This window comes from Schistocerca cancellata, chromosome 8 (genome assembly GCF_023864275.1).
Source record: "Schistocerca cancellata isolate TAMUIC-IGC-003103 chromosome 8, iqSchCanc2.1, whole genome shotgun sequence".
NCBI lineage: Eukaryota > Metazoa > Arthropoda > Insecta > Orthoptera > Acrididae > Schistocerca > Schistocerca cancellata.
The window spans coordinates 521,113,369-521,132,836 of NC_064633.1; the positions used below are offsets into that span (position 1 = coordinate 521,113,369).

The 19,468-nt window shown below is 36.5% G+C and overlaps 2 protein-coding genes across 3 annotated transcripts in view; both read right to left on the reverse strand.

The window, feature by feature from the left end:
- Positions 1-4,041: 4,041 nt before the first annotated feature.
- On the reverse strand, positions 4,042-5,004 carry LOC126095664 (uncharacterized). Its single transcript, XM_049910421.1, has one exon. The coding sequence runs from the start codon at positions 5,002-5,004 to the stop codon at positions 4,042-4,044; it is 963 nt and encodes a 320-aa protein (XP_049766378.1).
- Positions 5,005-16,297: 11,293 nt separating this feature from the next.
- The window catches only part of LOC126094576 (protein C19orf12 homolog), a 37,027-nt gene continuing 33,856 nt past the window's right edge, over positions 16,298-19,468 (reverse strand). The window contains exon 3 of one of the 2 annotated variants that reach the window (XM_049909043.1): positions 16,298-16,755. In XM_049909043.1, coding sequence (XP_049765000.1) covers positions 16,514-16,755 — 242 coding nt within the window. In that variant the 3' untranslated portion in view covers positions 16,298-16,513. The remainder of the gene's footprint in view (positions 16,756-19,468) is intronic. The other variant, XM_049909042.1, reaches the window with a different exon arrangement.

Consider the following 19,468-nt stretch of genomic DNA (forward strand, 5'->3'; position numbering starts at 1 on the left):
ATGCGGATGAGTTCTGAGGGGCTGTATGCATTTGACAGGTATTGATTCTTGTGCAACATGTCTTCAAAATATTTCACAAGACTGGAAAATTCAGATTGTTCGAAGTGTTTCATCATTATGATGCTATGTTTTACTCGGTCTTGTGTAGCTTGAGACCAATATGCTGAGAGGAAGGCATGATAAAAATCTCCTTCACTGTGACAATCGTGAATGACCGATCGCATTCTTACACCTGGTTCATTCTCTAAGTAGCCACACATAAATTCTAACCTGTGCTCCAATGACCAGTTGCGAGGGAAACAATGAGAGAATTGATGGAGCCACGCTTGTAGATGAATGTCGTTGGCAGAATTCTTAAACGTTTTGAATTTACGTGTAGTAATGAACAGCTTATAATCAAAATCATCATGTCGGCGAATCGCATGTCGGTCATTGCTACATCGTTTCGGCGGTTCCATCTCAAAATTCGGTGAACCTTGCCAATTTCTTTCATAATTTCCGAAGTGCCCTGTGTTATTAATTTGTGGCTGTTCCGTATTTCTATGTCCCTCTTCCTGTATTGGAGCGCGAGTGTCCTCTGAAATACGTAATTCTTGTATTACCTGTGTCAGCTGATCTTGTACTTCCCGGATTTCTCTTTGATGTTGCGTATCAATTTGATTCAGATTTTGTTTCAGTTTCCTAATTTGTTCGCTCTCTTCTGTGTCATTAAAGACTACCGGTTTTGCGTCATTCAGATTATCATCTACCTTCGTAGATAAATTATTTAGCTGATCCGAAAGTTCAACTACTTTCTCTGATAATGAACTAATTTCCTCCATGTGTCTTTCTACTGTGTCCTTTAAGTTTTCCTGAGTTTTTGCAAGTTGCGTAACCAAATCGGTAGATGCAACTGAGTCAATTTTAGCCCACAAGGTCTCATGATTTTCATGAACAATAGTTTGGAGTTCTTTTATGGCTGCTTCGTGATTCTGTAATGCATTTTCATGCCGCGAAAAAATAGGTTGAAAATGCTCACAAATTTGTGTTATTACATCATTACAGACTTTTTGACATTTCGATTCAATGTTATGTAACTCAGTAGTTAAATCTTCACGTGTTTGTTCAAGCTTATGTTCCACTGAATCTAACTTTTGAAGCTTTTGTTCCATTGTGTCTAACTTTTGAAGATTTTGTTCCATTGTGTCTAACTGTTGCTGTGTTTGTCTCTGATTTTGTTCCATTGTGTCTAACTTTTGAAGCTTTTGCTGTGTTTGTCCCATTTGTTGTATTAATTGTAATAACAATGCATTGGTGTCTGAAACATGTTCCTCAGTACTTTTCGGCAGTTAATTTGCACCGGCAACATTCACATTTTGACAAGCGGAAAATGTGTCTTGACTCATTTGAAAAAACGGTGAGAACCCAAAACCTGAGTCTACAGTGTTTGCAATATTGTGTTCTGTCATTCCCGATTCCTGAGGCGAGCTGTTGCCGACCGATCGATCGATAATGCTTCCCTGTTCACTACCTGTTTCACTGTCTACACCATTATTTGACGCCCGCTCCATTTCCCTGTGCACAGTTACCAAATTACTATTTTGAACATTAGTAAATTCATTACTCGGCGGCGCTGATAAGCTACGCTCGTCGTCACTATTATTTCTCAGTTTAGTTTGGAGCCTAGTGTTACGTTTTTCACACGCCATTATTGTCACAATATTTCACACGATAACACAGAAAAGCACAATTTGAAGTGCAAAAATAGGAGAACACATTAACATAGCACTGAAAATAATATCTAGTTAATTGCAAGCGTAGCTGCGAAATACTTGGTGCAAATCTAAATGCATGCCACAATTGTTTTACTGTACAACAATGAAAGGCTACAACTACAAAGGAGATTCTCTCTACAATTACGCGCTAGCAATAAACAAAAGCTACACTAAATACACAAACTACAAGAAAAAAATCAGAAGATTCCAGTGAGGTATCCTAGGCTAAGGGTCGACATATGAAACGTCCCCGTAGAACAATTTATACATGACTGTGCTTAAACTGACACACAATATTTTTAGCGCAACGCAATCTGACTATCAAAGATCCCTGCAAAAGAATGGCCCTGAGTAACATTAACCTATACCTTTCACAAATCACTTACCTCACAAAAATCTCCGTTACTCGAACTACTGCAATACGGCGAGCGCCACTACTGCCAGCTAAATAAAAGATTCAAACTACGGAAGGCACTAACTACTGATAGAGATAGTTAGCAAATGAAAGATATTGATAGAGAACAAACAATGTATTTACCTTAATAGTGTTGAAAAATCATAATATACATAGCAGTTCATAATATCCAGTATAACAAATTTCAAAACTCCGCCATCTCTCTCCCCACATCCACCACTGCTGGCGGCTCACCTCCAACTGCGCAACGCTATGCGCTGTTCACATCCAGCTGCCCAACACTACAATGGTAGACAACAATGCAAACTAGCCACAGACTGCACACAGCACAGCCAGTGATTTTCATACAGAGAGCGCTACGTGGTGGCGGCGTTACCAATATAAGAACCTAAACAGCCTACTTACATAAAGAAAACATAAACAGCCTACTTACAAGATTATTTCCATTCTTATATTAACACTGTTTCACACTTTCATAAAAACAGCAAATATTTAAATGTAAGCAATTACACATATTTATTATGTCAGGGAAATATTAACTGTGCTTTTATTGTTAATGATTCATAAACTCTTCAGTACTGTAAAAACTATTTCACAATAACATGTTTTATAATTCTTTTTTAAATATGTGCAGTTTTGGTATTATTTTTAGTTCTTTGGGGAGAGCACTGTAGAGGATTTTGGGTTGGTATAGCACACTTTGGTGATACATAGCTGTTTTATAAATTTCTCTGTGGAAATCATTCCTATTCCTTGTTTCATAGTTGTGAAATTCTCTGTTTAATGTAGAAAATTCCTCATGTTCTTTTAAGAAACATATGCTTTCATATATGTATAAGGATGGTAGTGTCATGATTTTTAATTCTTTGAAAGCATGCCTACAAGAGTCTCTATATCCTATACCTTTTATTATTCTGACTGCCTTCTTTTGTAGACTAAATGAATGTTTTGTTAGTCTGTTGTTCCCCCAAAACTTTACACCGTATCTTAATAAACTGTGCATGAATGAGAAATAGACACATAACACTGTTTTAATATTACATGAGCTTTTAATCATTCTAAGTATATAACATGTTTGACTTAATTTTTTGTTCAATGATGTTACATGCTTTTCCCATCTTAAGTGTTCATCAAACCATACTCCCAAGAATTTAGTGTATGATGCTTGTTCAATCTTACATTTGCCCAGTTCTACTGTAAGGTTAGTTTTTATTTTATTTGTAATATGTCTGAAGTTGATCCATGTTGTTTTTTTGGCATTCACAATGAGTCTGTTTTAATTAAACCATCTGTCTACTTCATCTGTTGCTAATGTACTTTTTCCTGTAAGTCAGCTTCACTATTTGCATTAACAAACAAACTTGTATCGTCAGCAAACAGTACTGCCTCTGCTTCAGATAGTTGACTTGGTAGGTCATTGATAAATATTAAAAACAGAAATGGCCCTAATACAGATCCCTGGGGTACTCCATACAAAACTCTCTCGAATCTTGATGAATATGTCTTACCTGCATGGCTTATCTCCACCTTCTGATGCCTGTCCGACAGATATGATTCAAACCATTTGTGGGCAACTCCACATATCCCATAGGCATATAACCTCCTAAGCAGTAACTTATGGTCGATGACATCAAAGGCCTTTGATAAGTCTAAAAACAATCCACAATTTAATTCCTTTCTATTTATGGAATTTAGAACAAGTTGCAAAAAATTGAAAGCTGTTTCAGTTGATTTATTTTTACGGAAACCATTTTGCGCATTAACCAATATTCTATTCTTCATAAGAAATTTGCATAGTCTATGATATATTATCCTTTCTATTATTTTTGAGAAACCTGACAACATTGATAAAGGCCTGAAGTTACTAACATCTTATTTATCACCATTCTTGTAAAGTGGCTTTATAGTTGACATTATAAGTTTTGATGGAAACACCCCTGTCTTAAAAGATTCATTTATAATTTCAGTGAGAAGTGAGGCTATGTTTCTTGCACTTTGCTTAATGACTTTGTCAGGAATACCATCACACCCACATGACATTTTATTTTTTAACTTATTTATAGCATTTAGTACCTCTGATTCAGTTACTGGATAAAGGAACATTGTCATGTCATTCATGGGGATTTTTACCTTGCTGTTGGAATTGCTTTTAGTTTTAATTAAATTTATGGCTATATTTGTGAAATGTTTGTAAAATATGTTGGCAATCTGAAGTGGTTCCTTAACAGTTGTACCCCCACTTTTAATGACAAAGCTGTTATCTTTTCTTTTGTGTCTACCTATATTTTTATTTATTACCTCCCAAGTTGACTTCATTTTGTTGTTACCTTTCTCAATATATGAATCATTATCAAGCTTCTTAGCTGCAATTATTACTTTCTTGTACAGGCTTCTGTAACATTTCACATGTGCTTTCAGTGCTACATTCTTCCTGGCTGATTTATTTAACTTTCTGAGAGTGTCTGATGACTTTCTAATCCCCTGTGTAAACCATGTTTTGGTTTTATGTTTAGGTTTGACTCTTTTTATAGGAAAGGCAACATCAAAACAGTGTTTGTAGCTTTCAAGGAATGAGTCAAACTTTGTGTTGACATCACCACTTGATTCACTACCCCAGTTGTTATTTTCCAGAATGTAATTAAAAATTCTTATGTTGTCATCATTTATAAATATCCTTTCTCTGTAATTGTTATTGATAACAGGGTCTTTGTAAGATGTGACATTTAAACTCAATTCGATACCCTTGTGATCCGAAAAACCAGTGTCAATTACTTCAGTGTTATATTCACACTTGTCCTTGTTTATAAATACTTGATCTATTATAGTTTCAGACATATTTCCGTATCTGGTAACTTTATTTACAGTTGCCATCATATTATGACACGAAAACAGATTGCACAGTTGCTGTTGTTTACTACAATCATTCTAAAAGTTAACATTAAAATAACCAAGAACAATTACATTATGTTTAAGTTCATTCAGTAGTTCCTCAAGGTTTTCCATAAAAATGGCAAAGTTGCCTGATGGTGATCGGTACAAACACACAATAGTAATTTTTAATTTGGTTAGCTCACATATACTGTATTCAAAATCTTTTTCTATGCATTTTAGTTTACATTTAAGTTCTTTTGATTCTATCCCTGTCCCAACATAAATACATGTCCCATCCCCTTTATGGTTGATTCTACAAAATTTGCTAATCATTTCAAAATTTGGAATAATTATGCTAGACACTTGTATTTCTTTTACCCAGTGCTCACTTATGCATAGTACATTAATGTCTTTTAGATAGTCAGTCAATAGAACTTCTGTTTCAGCTAATTTACTTTCTAGTCCCTGCACATTTTGGTATACAACTGTTTAAGTTTCATATAGTGGATTTGCTGCACTATTTACCTTTGTACTTTCTTGCCACTGACACTATAAATATTCTGCCTTTTCTTCTTCTTCAAATTGCGAAGATCCCATAAAAAATAGTCACTACGCACAGCAGCTCTTCTTATCCTGAGGCTCTTCCTTTGAGATGTCTGCAGAGCAGCTGATGAGTTTCTGGATCTAGTAGAATGGTTCTTGGCTTTTGGTGTGGTTGCAGTCCTAGTTACAAGTGTGTTGAATGTGCTGACAGCTTCATCCTTGGAGGTTTCAGGTGCACACGAGTTTACACTAGGTTTGTAGGCTTTCTCATCTGAAGAAATTGTTTCCTCTTCAACTTTGTTGGATGTTCCTGACATTTCTGCTGGTGCCCCATATTCTACCACTCCTTCAGATACTGGTACCGATATGTTAGGTATCTCTCTCATCTTAGACGTTTCCTTGCAAATTTCCATTTGCTCAGTTACTGCTATGGTGAGGATACCAGGCAGTTTGTGTTGATCATTGAGATTATTTATTGTTTTCATAACTTGAGCACAGACATACAGTTGTCCTGCTCTATTTAGAAGATCTCCACTGTTTATGAAATGTTGTTTTCTGAAATCTAGCTGGACAAATGTTGAATTTGGATAGCACTTTGTTATTTTGTGAAGCAGTCTGTTAGTTTTTTTTATTTCTTCGTTAACACGAGATTTCCTTAAAAAAATCGTATGGAATGCTGGTTACCATCACATGTACATTTTTGAGCTTTTCGAGCGTCTCTCTTAGCGCTCGTCTTGCTGATAATACATCATTGCAGCGGACGTCTCCTCCGCCCCCTAGGATTAGAACACAATAATTTTTCTTGATCTTGTAACTCAGATTTTCGCAGTTAATAACGATCTCTTTCAGTGGAGCATCAAGCTTTATTACGCTAGTAACACTGCATCCTGAGTTATATAGGATTTCTGCCAGTCTTTTTCCGAGACTGTCGGCAAGTATATATACAGTAAAAGCATTATTTGTTGTGCTCAAGTCTTCCGAAGTTTTGCAGTCTATTATACGATCTTCTTTCTTTTCACAGTCTCTATGTATTATATTATTAACAGATTTTAGCGTTTTGAGCACATTATGGGCTGAGTTGTTAAGTTTTCGCTCGATGTTTTTGTTAACAGTTGCTTGTATGTTAAGTGTAACGAACTTTTCGGAGGCTTGTTTACTTTCAGTTCTCACGACACTTACTTCTTCCACTCTCTCGCCACAAGATTTTATTTCGTCACATATTTCCAGAGCATTGTATCCATTTTCTACAGCGATCATTTTAGTTGTTTTTAGTTCGTATTTTTAAAAATTACACTCGTTTTAGGAAGAATAGATGTGCTGCAGATTTCGGGGTTTGTGTTAAGTGATGATACTCCATTCAATTCACATTCATGAAGCTTTGCTTTTAGGACTTTTATTGTTTTTTTAGCACTTTGCAATTCATACAACACACTTTGTAACACATTAATTTTACGTCCGGTAGCGTAAGCGACTAACATAGCGTTAAATCCGTTACAACTTCCCTGATCACATTCACATGAAAACACAGTTTTTGCATTAATGTATCTCACACACGCAGAATGTATCCATAATTGTTATTCTAAGCAAAGTCTGAAACCATTTTGCACATTTGAATTACAGATTACACACGATTACTTTAGAATTATTGTTTTCTTGAGAGAAACTATCACACACTGCTGTTACTGACACCATCTTGTATAAAAAAAACTGTGGTCATCAGTCACAGTAACACATGTGCTGGTGTGCACATAGTCCAGACAAATGGTGATTCTTGTAGCAGTCTTTTTGACAAGATTTCTATTCTGATACCGAGTGATTCAAAGAGAAAGAACAGATTTCAGCTGTTTATTACAGGCAAATTCAAATTACAAAAGACAGAAGCACATTGCGCATGTCGCTGGATTGAGGAAAGTTCAAAGTTTTGACACAGCTGCACTCCTTTTTGAATGTAGCAACATGGCGACTACACTACAAGGGACATCATTTTATGTGTTGGAATTTGTGCGAAGTCAATCAATTTTTCAAATGGAACGTGTGTTCCGCTGAAGATCCAACAAGAAGCCGCCTCTGCACAAGCAGATTTATGACTGGCATAAAAAATTCTGATGAAAATGTTGAGCATACCCAAAATGCAGTCACATGGAGCCCTCAGAAGTCCACAAGATGGGCAGGCCAGGAACTTCAACTTCCTAAATAACTTTGTTGTGTATTCTGAAACTACACTTGCATACGAAACCTTACGAGTTGCAATTACTGTAGTAATTGCATCCCAGCGACCATAACAGAAGGTATGCATTTTGCATTTCAGTTCTCCAGGATATGGGAGGGGCTACTTTTCCCGAATGACTCATGTTTTTGGACGAATCGATGTTTCATCTATCGGGTAAAGCAAACCATCATAATATAAGAATTTAGTGGTCACAAAATCATGGAATCATCATCAAATATGAAAGAAATTCATTAAAAGTGAATGTGTTTTGTGCCATTTCTGTTCACAAAGTATATGCACCTTCCTTTTTTGCAGAGGAATGCCGTACCTGGACTATGGACATGCTGCAAAACTGGTTCTTTCCTCAAGTTCATGGAGATTCCAATGATTTCATTTTCTGCATTATGGTGCTTGCATCACTTTCAACTTGAAGTGCGGCATTACCTCAAGATCACCATCGCACAATGTTGGACTGGAAGAGGTAGGAAACAAGAACTTGTTCATTGTTTTTGGTTTCACAGGCCACCAGACGATTTGTTTCTGTGAGGGTACATAAAAGACACAGTCTTTGCCTCACCTATGGCACCTACTCTTCAAGAACTGAGAAATTGAATTGTTAAACCTTTCAATTCAACAGTGACCTGCTGACAAAGCTTTGAGCCTTCCTCAATCGAGTGACATGTGCAATGTGTTTCTATCTTTCATAGTTTGTCAGTAATAAACAACCAAAGCACATTCTTTCTTTTTGAATCACCTTATATGTTTTATAGGGTGCTGAATCCGAATTTTCAAAGTTAACTGATAATTAACTGCACTCAGTTTTGCCAAAATCAACTGAATAATGTCAATTTTAATTGTTTCTCTGCTGACTACACTTTCACGTGGTTCAAACATGTCTAGGCTGGGTCCTACAGCTTTCACTTCATCACCTCCACCCTCGCCTCTATTCATTTTCTTAGCAATCACACGAGTCCACCAAAAAAATAATGAATTTCACAAATAGTTTATAATTATCTTTTTTTCTTATTTGTGTCCTTCATCATTGTAAAGCCCTCTTTCAATTCATCGGGTCCATCATTGTTGGTAATACCTTGTCACTGTTGATACGACTTTTTTGGGGAGCTCTGAGTCTTCTTTCTTCAAGTGATTATAATTTCATTTATATATAAACTTCAAATACACATATCATTGTCCTTTCTTCTCTTGCAACAGACAAAACTTCCTTGTCAGTCAACAGATCCCAGCTGACGCTCACATTGTAATTACAACCTTACCCTCCCACACATCACAATTAAATTTCTCTGTCTCTGCAAAAGTTTCGAAAGCTTCAACAGGCATAACATTGACAAAAGAAAAACTTTTTACTTATCTTCATTTTCTCTTGTTGTTGTCTGCAGTTGTTGCATCTAGGGGTACATTTTTTAGGCTGAAATTTTTAGTTTGTGGGTTCCAGTTGAACTGAATAATTGATGAAATTCATCCTGTTGCTATGACTTTCTTTTCATTTCATCCCACTCCTCTAAATCGCACTGACTTTACAATCTCGACTTCAGAACACAAATTCACATTATTGTCAAAAGTATAAAAATGTCTGTTTCCATCAGAGGCATGCCCACTACGCCTTGCATTCTGCGGTACTCACAATATTCCAAACAGTTTATTGTCCTTTGAATCAAATCAATACTGTACATGACATGCACATGGTGATGCACAAACATACATTTGATGTTGGACATCGTGATAATTTGCTGGCATGAAGTAACATGCCAAAAGTTTACACAAACATAAGCTTACATACATATTTTCTGAGAAGTTATGGACTCACAAATTACATACTCAGTTACATATTTGTATTTTAGTGCTATATTCCTCTAACACATATACACAATAGTACCTGGTTGGATATTCTTTCTGCAATTAATTTCCTTAGTAGCAGATGATGCAGATCAAAGATTTTTGCACATACTTGCATTAATGTTTTACTGTTTACAAAATTCTTTGCTGCAATTTGTTTCATGTTTCCTTCCACCCATGTGGAGCAGAAATTCATTTGCACTGTAGAAACAATGATCAAGTAGGAATGATTTTAAATTTTTATTAAATAGTCAGGGACTTACTGTTTTTTTTATTTCTGATGGCAGGCTATTGTATATTTTAATGCCGTTGTTGAAGGGAGAGTTTTTAAAGGCGGAGGTGCACATTTCTTAAACATGGAGTTCCATTTTCTGTCTAGTACCACAGTCATGGACATTTACATTTTTATTAAATTTTGTAATATTGCTTTTTACAAATTTGCATACTTCTAGTATATACAGGCTGCCAAGGGATAGGATTAGCAACATTTGGAAGAGAGGTCTGCAGCTATCAGTCGGCTTTGCCTTGTTCATTATTCTTATAGCTCTCTTTTGGGCGAGGAGAATAATTTGGGCTATGCGTAGAGTCTCCCAAGAATATAATACCATGCTGCATTACACTGTGGAATTGTGCATAGTAGGCTGTGTGAACAGTTTCTGGGCTTGTGCAGTATGTAAGGATTCGTAGGGCATAGCACACTTGGTTTAGCTTACTATTAGTTTTATTAATGTGTGTTTGCCATTTGAGATTATCCTGAATCCATAGACCTAGAAATCTTGTTTCTGTATGTGGGGATATTTGGGAACCGTGTAATTTCATATCAGGCATAATTTTATTTGATCCTAGGTGAAAGTTTGGGTACTGGTTTTCTTTGTGTTAACTATGAGCTTGTTTTTCTCAAACCAATCACCTTTTCGTCTGTATTTCCATTTATGGCTTCTTGGAGTTCATGTTCATTTTTGTTTGTTATGAGGATACTGGCACCATCTGCGAAGAGTGTACTGGTGCTGGCATTGATGTTTGACGGTAGGTCATTTATGTACACAAGGAAGAGCACTGGTCCAAGTATTGAGCCTTGGGGCACACCTTGTGTAATATTGCAATAGTCAGAGTAGTATGTTTTGATATGACCTTGGTTGTTATATTTTATTGATAATTTTTGTTTCCTATTTGTCAGGTGAGCTGAACCAGTTTAGTGGGGTGCCTCTGATGCCATATGACTCCAGTTTGTTGAGAAGAATCTTGTGGTCTATGACATCCAATGCCTTGGACAGATCTAGGAAGATCCCAACTGCTTTTTGTTTTTTGTCTAGAGCATCTAGGGTGTAGTGTAAATACTCATATATGGAAGTTGTCGTGGTATTGTTTTTTCTGGAACTGTGCTGGGCATCAGATAGTATCTGGTTCGTATCATGAAAATTTTTTAGTCTTTGGTGAACTAGTCTCTCCAAAAGTTTACCAAACACAGGTAACAGCGATACAGGTCTGTAATTTTCTGCATTGAGTTTTTCACCTTTCTTAAAGACTGGGATGACTTTAGCCACTTTCATGAATTTTGGAAATGTACCTGTCATCAACGATGAGTTGTACACATTTGAGAGTGGGAGAGCTATTTTGTTTATGCAGTTTTTTATGATAAAATGTGGGCTGTCATCGATTCCAGATGAGAATTTATTCTTAAGGTACTTTGCACTTAGTACAATTTCTTCAGGAGTAGTTTCCCAGAAGAATATAGATTCTACAGTAGTTCTTATTTTGCTTTTTCTGTTGGGTGTGGGTTTGTTGAAGCTTTGTAACAGATTTTTAGAATATTTTCATAGTAATTGTTGAAGATATTTGCAATTTCCTGTGGATTAGTAACTCTGGTGTTGTTGTGGATCAGGATAGTGTTTTCATGGTTACATGGCTGTTGATTTGTTTCGTTCCTTAAAATATTCCACATTGCCTTGGTTTTGTTTGAGGATGTTGCCACATAGTTGTCATTTGCTGTTTGCTTTGCTAGTACTATGACTTTCTTTAAGGATTTTGACATATTGCTTGATGAATCTTTCTTCAGATGGGGTGGGGATGGTGTTGTTACTTTTTAGATACTTCAACAGATCTCTCTTCCTTCTGCAGGAAATCTTTATACCAGTTGTTATCCATGGTTTCTTATTGGGTTCTTTTGATGTGTGCATTTGAGTTTAAGAGGAAAGGCAATACTGAAGTGATACAGAATCGTGTTTAGAAATTATTCCATTTTGTTGTCTGCAGCATCTGCTTCATATACTTTGTTCCACATTTCTGCAACTAAGGAATCATTGAAGATTTTCATGTTTTCATTGCTGTAGTTTCTTACTTTAGTTGTGTATTTGTTGTTGCAGTCTAAGGGGAGAACATTTGTAAGGTATAGGACTTGGCCACAGTGATCACTATAGTCTGTATCCAGAGGTTCGACTCTGTGGTAGGGACAGTTTACAAATACATGGTCGAGTGTGGTTTTGGTGGTGTTTTTGTCTTGTGGGGAATGTTACTGTGGGATTCAGACTGAATGAGTTAATGAGATTCAGTAGGGATCCTTTCACACACCCGGTAGACTGGAAATCAACATTGAAATCACCACATAAAATTAGTACCTTTTTGTTTTGTTTAGGAAATTTTCAAGGTTTTTTAGGAAGACACACACATTGCCTGTTGGAGAACAATAGATATATGTTATGATTATATTTGCTTCTAGAATTTCGATTACAGCTGCCTCAAAATCGTTTTCTTTATTTAAGTGGTCAAACTGGTCAAAACTTCTATACTTTAACGGAATTTTTTTATAAATATGACAGCACCTCTACCATTCTGGCTTTTCCTGCAGTAGTGGGAAGCTAATGTGTGACCAGGTATGTCAGCTTAACTAATTTGGTCTGGTTTCAGCCAATGTTCTGTAATGCAAATGACATTTACATATTGTAGGTCTGTTGTGAATAGGAGTTCGATTTCTGCAAGCTTGTTTGTTATTGACTGCACATTTTGGTGGTATATGGAGAAGTTGTATGTATGTGGACCACAACGGCTCTTTTTGTTGCCTCTGCGGAAGTAGGGGGCTTGGCCATAAAAAATTTCTAGATTTAACATCCTACCCTCATTGGCGTAACCTGTATGGTTTACACTGGCTTTGTATTTGGGTGCAAGGTTTTTTAGTTATGTTTTGTTCCTTAAATCTAAGAGGTATTATAGGACCACTTTGCCCTTTCTTTTGCTCTACAGATTGTGATATTTGATTTGCAATTTCTCTTCTGCCAAGGTTGTTCAAGTGGAACCCATGTTGTGTGTAGTGTTCTCTGCGAAATTTGCAAGCTTCAATTACGATGACATTTGTAAATTTTGAACAGAGTTTATAGATTTGTGAGTTTGTGTTTGTTACATCTCTGTTTACACACGACCTGTTTGGAAGGTCGTGTCTAAATGGTACGTCAACAAGGAATACTTTCTTTGATGAAATGCACGGTAGTTTGTTTCTTAGTGTTTTTAGTAGATTCAGGCTGTTGTTGCATGCGATGACGTTTGTTCCTGCTGAAATTACAATGTCAGAGATGCATGTTTTAGGAGAGTTTTGATCAATGTTTTTTATGACAACACTTGCATTTGCTTGGGGATAGACGTAACCAAAACTTTGAATGTGGTCACCTTCATTTAGAAATTTCGATATATTGCGGGCTTGGCTGTCGCCCAAGATGATTGCCTTAAACTTTTTTTCACTCATTTTTTGTCTTTCACAGAATTTTGTAACCATTTCCATTTTGTTTTGGGGATCATCGGAGGATAAACATGGGTTTGAAAGTTGTGTTTGCGTCGTTTTCTGCCATATGATTGTATTACCTGGTATTAGACCTGGTTGCTTTTTACCTTTTGAACTGCTGTTGCTACATAGGCTTACATCATTAATGGAGCCATTGATTGTAGCACTAAAATCACATTCCTTATTTCCAGTAGATCTAACAAGCTTGTTATTTCTGGTATTCCCAGCACACAAGTCACATGAACACAATACACGAGTACTTTGTTGATCACTATCCACTGTAGCCATTTTCTTCTTTATATCTTCATGTTCCAAGCATGCCGCAGCCAGTTCTTCCCTTAAAGCATTGTTTCTCCCTTCCTGGGACGCCAACAGAACCTCGAGATTGCTCACAGTTATGTACTCGGCAGACAGTTTGTCCTTCAGTATTTTGAGTTTGTTCAAGAGATCCTTGTGTCCAGAGTGTATTGCAGCTAGTTCAATTGTTTTCTGCTAAATGTTCAACACATGTACGGCACTGCCACTGGTCTTCATCGTTTATGAATTTCAGATTAATTTTGACACACTTATTGTGATACCAGCACGTACATTCCATGCACAGAATGCCTCTTGCTACCTTTTTCGAGCATATGTTGCATACGGAACGGTCACATAATAACGAAACCGTGAGACAATCTTTTTCACTACCCTTCTGTGGCGCCATTTTTTTTACAAAACAAAAGAGTTTACAAGCTTTCTTGACAAAGGAAGAATCATCAGCAAGTTATATTATTATTTTCTAAATGAATCATATACAAAATCATATGAAATTCTTTTATATATATATATATATATATATATATATATATATATATATATATATATATATATATATATATATATAGATCCAAGCAAACCAGATAGAAATGAATTTGAAATAAAAGAATTGTTTCTAGAATTCTGTGATGTCTTAAAAAGAAATAACTGATTTACATAAGCTGAACTTACAATCAGATAGCTGCACTTGTCAAGGATATGATGGTGGTGAGTCTACGAGTAGCAAACACTCACGTATTCAATCAAGAATAACTGAATGGTTCCCAAATGCTGAGTTTATACAGTGTTCAATACATAATTTAAATTTGCCACTGAATGGTTCCAGTTTTATGAGAAGATACAATGCATTTATATTTTCTTTAGCGCTTCTGCAGTTTGATGGCAACAAATAAATGAAACTGTTGCAACTGACAGATATGTTTTGATGGCTCAGAAGAAACTGTGCCAAGCTAGATAGTCTCCCAGACTTGATTCTTTGTCAGCAATCAAACAGAATTTCATACAAATTTTAAAGCGTAAAAGGAACACAGAGAGAGTAGCATCAAATTTTTAAAAAAATATGGAAATTTTTTATTTTGTCATGAATCGCTCATATTTTAAAGTTTTGGAAAATATGAATCTACTGCATTTCCCTGATGCTATATGGAGAAAGTCTCTCAACTTATTCAAACTGCAAGAAGCAACATAGTCACCTTTAGAAACAATGTTTTCATAACGAAATAATTTCACAAAACTTTTCATCCCATTTCACTCCCTTATACAGCTAAATTTCCAAAAACTCTGAAATACATGTTTTTCTATTTGTAACTGTGAAGACAAATACCAGTTTTCATACAAATACTTCAGTAGTTTAAAAAAAATGTTTCACCCTTTATTTCACACCCAAAGGGCTAAATTTTCAAAAATGCTGAAATGATTATTTCTTTATTTTTGACTGAGAAACCAAATACCAATTTTCATAGGCCTGGCTTCAAAATTGCCTGAATAGCAACATATTTTCAAAAAACATTTGATCCTCTTATTTCACCCCCTTAGGGGTGGACTTTTGAAAAATTGCTTCTTAAATGATGCCTACAACTTACAATCAACACCCTCTGTGGATTTCAGGTCTCCGTCTTTCGCTTTTTGGACTGGGCTTTTTGAATATTTTGAGAAGTCCCCTCTGTTGTCGATGTGGAATAATTAACAACAATGTAATGAAGGATCATGTTCAACACTCACTGTAAATAGCAAAATAATGTTTTGCTTACCATTTGGATAAGAAACTTTCAATACAAATTAACGAAGAGTGTTCACAGAATAAAATTCTTTAAAGTTAGTGTGCAGCAGAGTTTTTAGAGACTGACAAATTAATTTCTGAATTTGATTCATTTATTTCCGTGGTACTGGCAATATTAATCTTATATTGCAGCACTAGATGATATATTATATCAAATATAGAGACAAAACTATCACACGCTAGCTCATTTTCCTAGCTAATCCTGAAAATAAATTTTATAGCAACCTCATTTGTCGTACTTATTACAGTCCACATCACATCCTGATAGGTGTAACACTGATCACACAAAAATTAAATTCTATGAAAGTAATACATTTCTATATATGGTAAAGCTATGCAACACAGAATAATTCCTAAAAGATGCATGAACACAATCAAATTACTGGGTTGTGCCTTTTGTAAAAATGCTGACACCACTATTTTATTGAAGAAAAGTAGACAATCACTGTATTCTCAAAATGTAAATTCCCATGGGTGATATGGATAAAAACATCATTTAGTGACTGTTTTAAATAAAAATATAAATTATTTACACACAAAAATGACAATAACATTCTTCAGTTAAAACATCCGGACTGGAAGGCCATGGTCGATGTATAAAATTTCCACCTAACATTTCGTCTCCATCTGCGGAGACATCTTCTGAGGTTGTCCGGCTACTGCCACTGAGGCTGCAGGTACTCTCGCATTTATAGAGCACATAGAGGGCACCACCATTCGTCACGTGATGCTGACGTGACGAATGGTGGTGCCCTCTATGCGCTCTGTAAATGCGAGAGTACCTGGAGCCTCAGTGGCAGTAGCCGGACGACCTCAGAAGATGTCGCCCGCAGATGGAGCCGAAACGTTAGATGGAAATTTTATACACTGACCACGGCCTCTCAGCCCAGAAGTATTAACTGAAGGCAACACTGGCTGTGAAAGCCTACATTGTATGACAATAATATTGTTTGATTTTAAACAGAAAAATGACACTACCGAAGATAGCTTGGACCAGTTACTTCTACATCTGAGTTCTCAGAAAATTTACTACCAACTGTAGAACAGTTTTTGACAGAGTTCTGTTACCGACAATCAATGTCGCAAGCATAATTGCATCTTCTACTCTAATATCATTAATGACAGCCCGAACAGATCTAACCAATTCTTCCTTCTGCTGAGCACTAAGGTCTTCCATTAATATTTGTGGGAGAGGCTTGAAGTTGTTACTCATAATATAGGCTGTGATTCCACCAAGTGTGCTACCTGGAAATAAAAATATACAGTTTAATTACTTCCTTCCACAACATAAAGCAATGTTTAAAAACTGCAGCACGTGTTTTTATCAAGAAAACAGTTTAAATAACACTGCGCTATCAAGATGACTGAATCTGTTACAGCAACCTGAAATCAACAGACTGTCCTTTCAAGTATTCACACAGCATAGCACATAAATGGTGTTCAAAATGTAACAAATTTTTAGTCACAGAGGAGCTAGAAAACTGAACTTCTAATTTTTCAAATCAGTTCATCGACAACTAAAAGGAGAACAGTAACTATATAAATATCTTCTGACATTATACAAAAATTCCAAAGTACACATTACTATTGCATAACAAAGCATGCGTTTTGGTTGTAACAATGAGAAAAATACTGGAATGAGCCGTAATTTCACCAAATGTACAACTTATTTACCTATAGTAATGTTGCAATCTAAGCCCATCGTTAGCCAGCAGCTACATTTTTGTGCTATCCTGTGTGTTTCTGTTGTATAATAAAACAAACTAACTTAATAGAATAAACCTATTTATTGAAAGGTTATGGTACTCATCTAGAGAATGTTAATAACCGAATATAATGCAACCAACATTTTGTTTTTTACACACCACGGCATTTGAAGGCAGACTGAGGACAATATGGCAGATACATGCAACAATTTATTTGGTTGTTGCTGTTGATATATGATAGACTGATGGGCTGTACCTAAGGCCAATCTTGGCCTCAGGTACAGCAGACCAGGACACTCTCATGACCTATGACAGTCTCAGTTTAGTAGAGGCACTGAGTCATTGTACCTCACAGAGGTATAGCACACACTTATCTGTAAGGTTATATCATCCCAGCTAGCTAACCATAGAGGTGCATGCTTCACCAGTGATGGGAAACTACCCATGCACTATCATGGATCTTGTTTTTTCTTTTTTAAATTCTGGAACTGGATGCCACTCTTGTCACTATGAGCTTCAGTTACTGCAAGAGACAAGAGTTGTATACGCCGTCTGTGAATATGTAAAGACAGTTAAATGTGCTTTTGTGCTTTAGTGTTTACGTATTGTGTTTCTGAAATGGTGATGGAGAATCAACTCACTGTTTGCCTAGGCAAGTGTGTAGAACTGCTAGAAGCCAGACAGAGACTGGCTAGTGTACCAGTACAACAGCCTTTAATTTGGCAAGAGGAGTGATACAGGTCTGGCTTGCCTCTCAACTTATTATGCAATACAAGCAGGTCGTTCTAAACTGTATTTTAAAGTTTTTGAAGTGTTCCTGACAAAGTAACACCCAACAAGCAGTAGTAGAACACTATTTGAAAGTTTTTTATATAAAATGCAACTGAGGAATCAGCAAACAATGTATACACCGTAGCAATGCAAATTATCAAGATATCCTTCATGGGCTCCTTCAAACAAGTATCTATTACATGTGACATGTGGAGTTTGTGTGATTACATGTGACATGTGGAGTTTGTGTGGCTAAGAGAAATGCTATCCACAATACACCTGGAAGTCTTTCAACTGCAACCATGGATGTTAAAAATTTAGTAATCCATTTGGCATGCCAGAGCTCTGATAACCTTGTGCCCAGCCTGAGGTTTTGATTACTGAAGTCAGACCTCAGAATTAGCATTCCATTGACTAAACAAAATAGAAACTGATCACAACTACATTTTAACACACCATAGCCCGCCATACTCTTGATACATCCCGTAAGTTACAACTCTGTTGTAATTACTGAAACAGATTTTGTGACATTCTTTATCAGTCATTTCTATAACACCGGGAAGGTGTATTCTCACATAATGTTGAATGTTACTCGTATAATTCATTTATCAGATGTATGTTTGTTAGTTCACCATAATGTTAAATCACACAAGGAGTATAGGTAGTAGAAATGTAGAGCTGTTGAAACACAAAAATGAACACATAATTTGTTAGCTATCAAATGAATTCTTCAACGAGCTAGAGTACATAAACTTTGTGCGAAGTGTGAGGAAGAGTTGGGGAGGGGAAGCCACTGGCTCAGAGGGTGTCAGCAAGAGCGTGGGATAGGTGGGAGAGGCAGCAGGTGCATGGGACAAATTAGCAACACAAGAGAGCTGGAAGCTGGTGAGTTCATACAGTGCACAATGACATGAGGTGTGGACTGAGAGGGGATGATAGGACAGAAGAGAGATTGTTGGCTAGAGGGTGTTGGTGCAGTGGGTTATTAGAAAATCGTCACTGGGAGGATTACGGAATACGAGTATTTCAAGGCTAAAACCCATCTGCCTGGTTCAGAAAAGATGGTGCTGGGATGGATCCAGATGGCATGTGTTGTTAAGCAGGCACTGAACGCTAACATGTAGTGCTCAGCAGTGTGTTTTGACAATGGAGGTGGCCCTGCCTCTGACGTTTTTGTTCTGGTGGTCTTCAGTCCAGAGATTAGTTTGATGCAGCTCCCCATGCTGCTCTATCTTGGGCAAGCTTCTTCATCTCCTAGTAACTACTGCAACCTACATCCTTCTGAATCTGCTTACTGTATTCATCTCTTGGTCCCCTCTATGATTTTTATCCTCCACACTGCCCTAAAATACTAAATTGGTGATGCTTGATGCCTCAGAACATGCTCTACCAACTGATCCCTTCTTCTGGTCAAGTTGTGCCACAAATTCCTCTTCTCCCCAATTCTATTCAGTAACTCTTCATTAGTTACATGATTTACC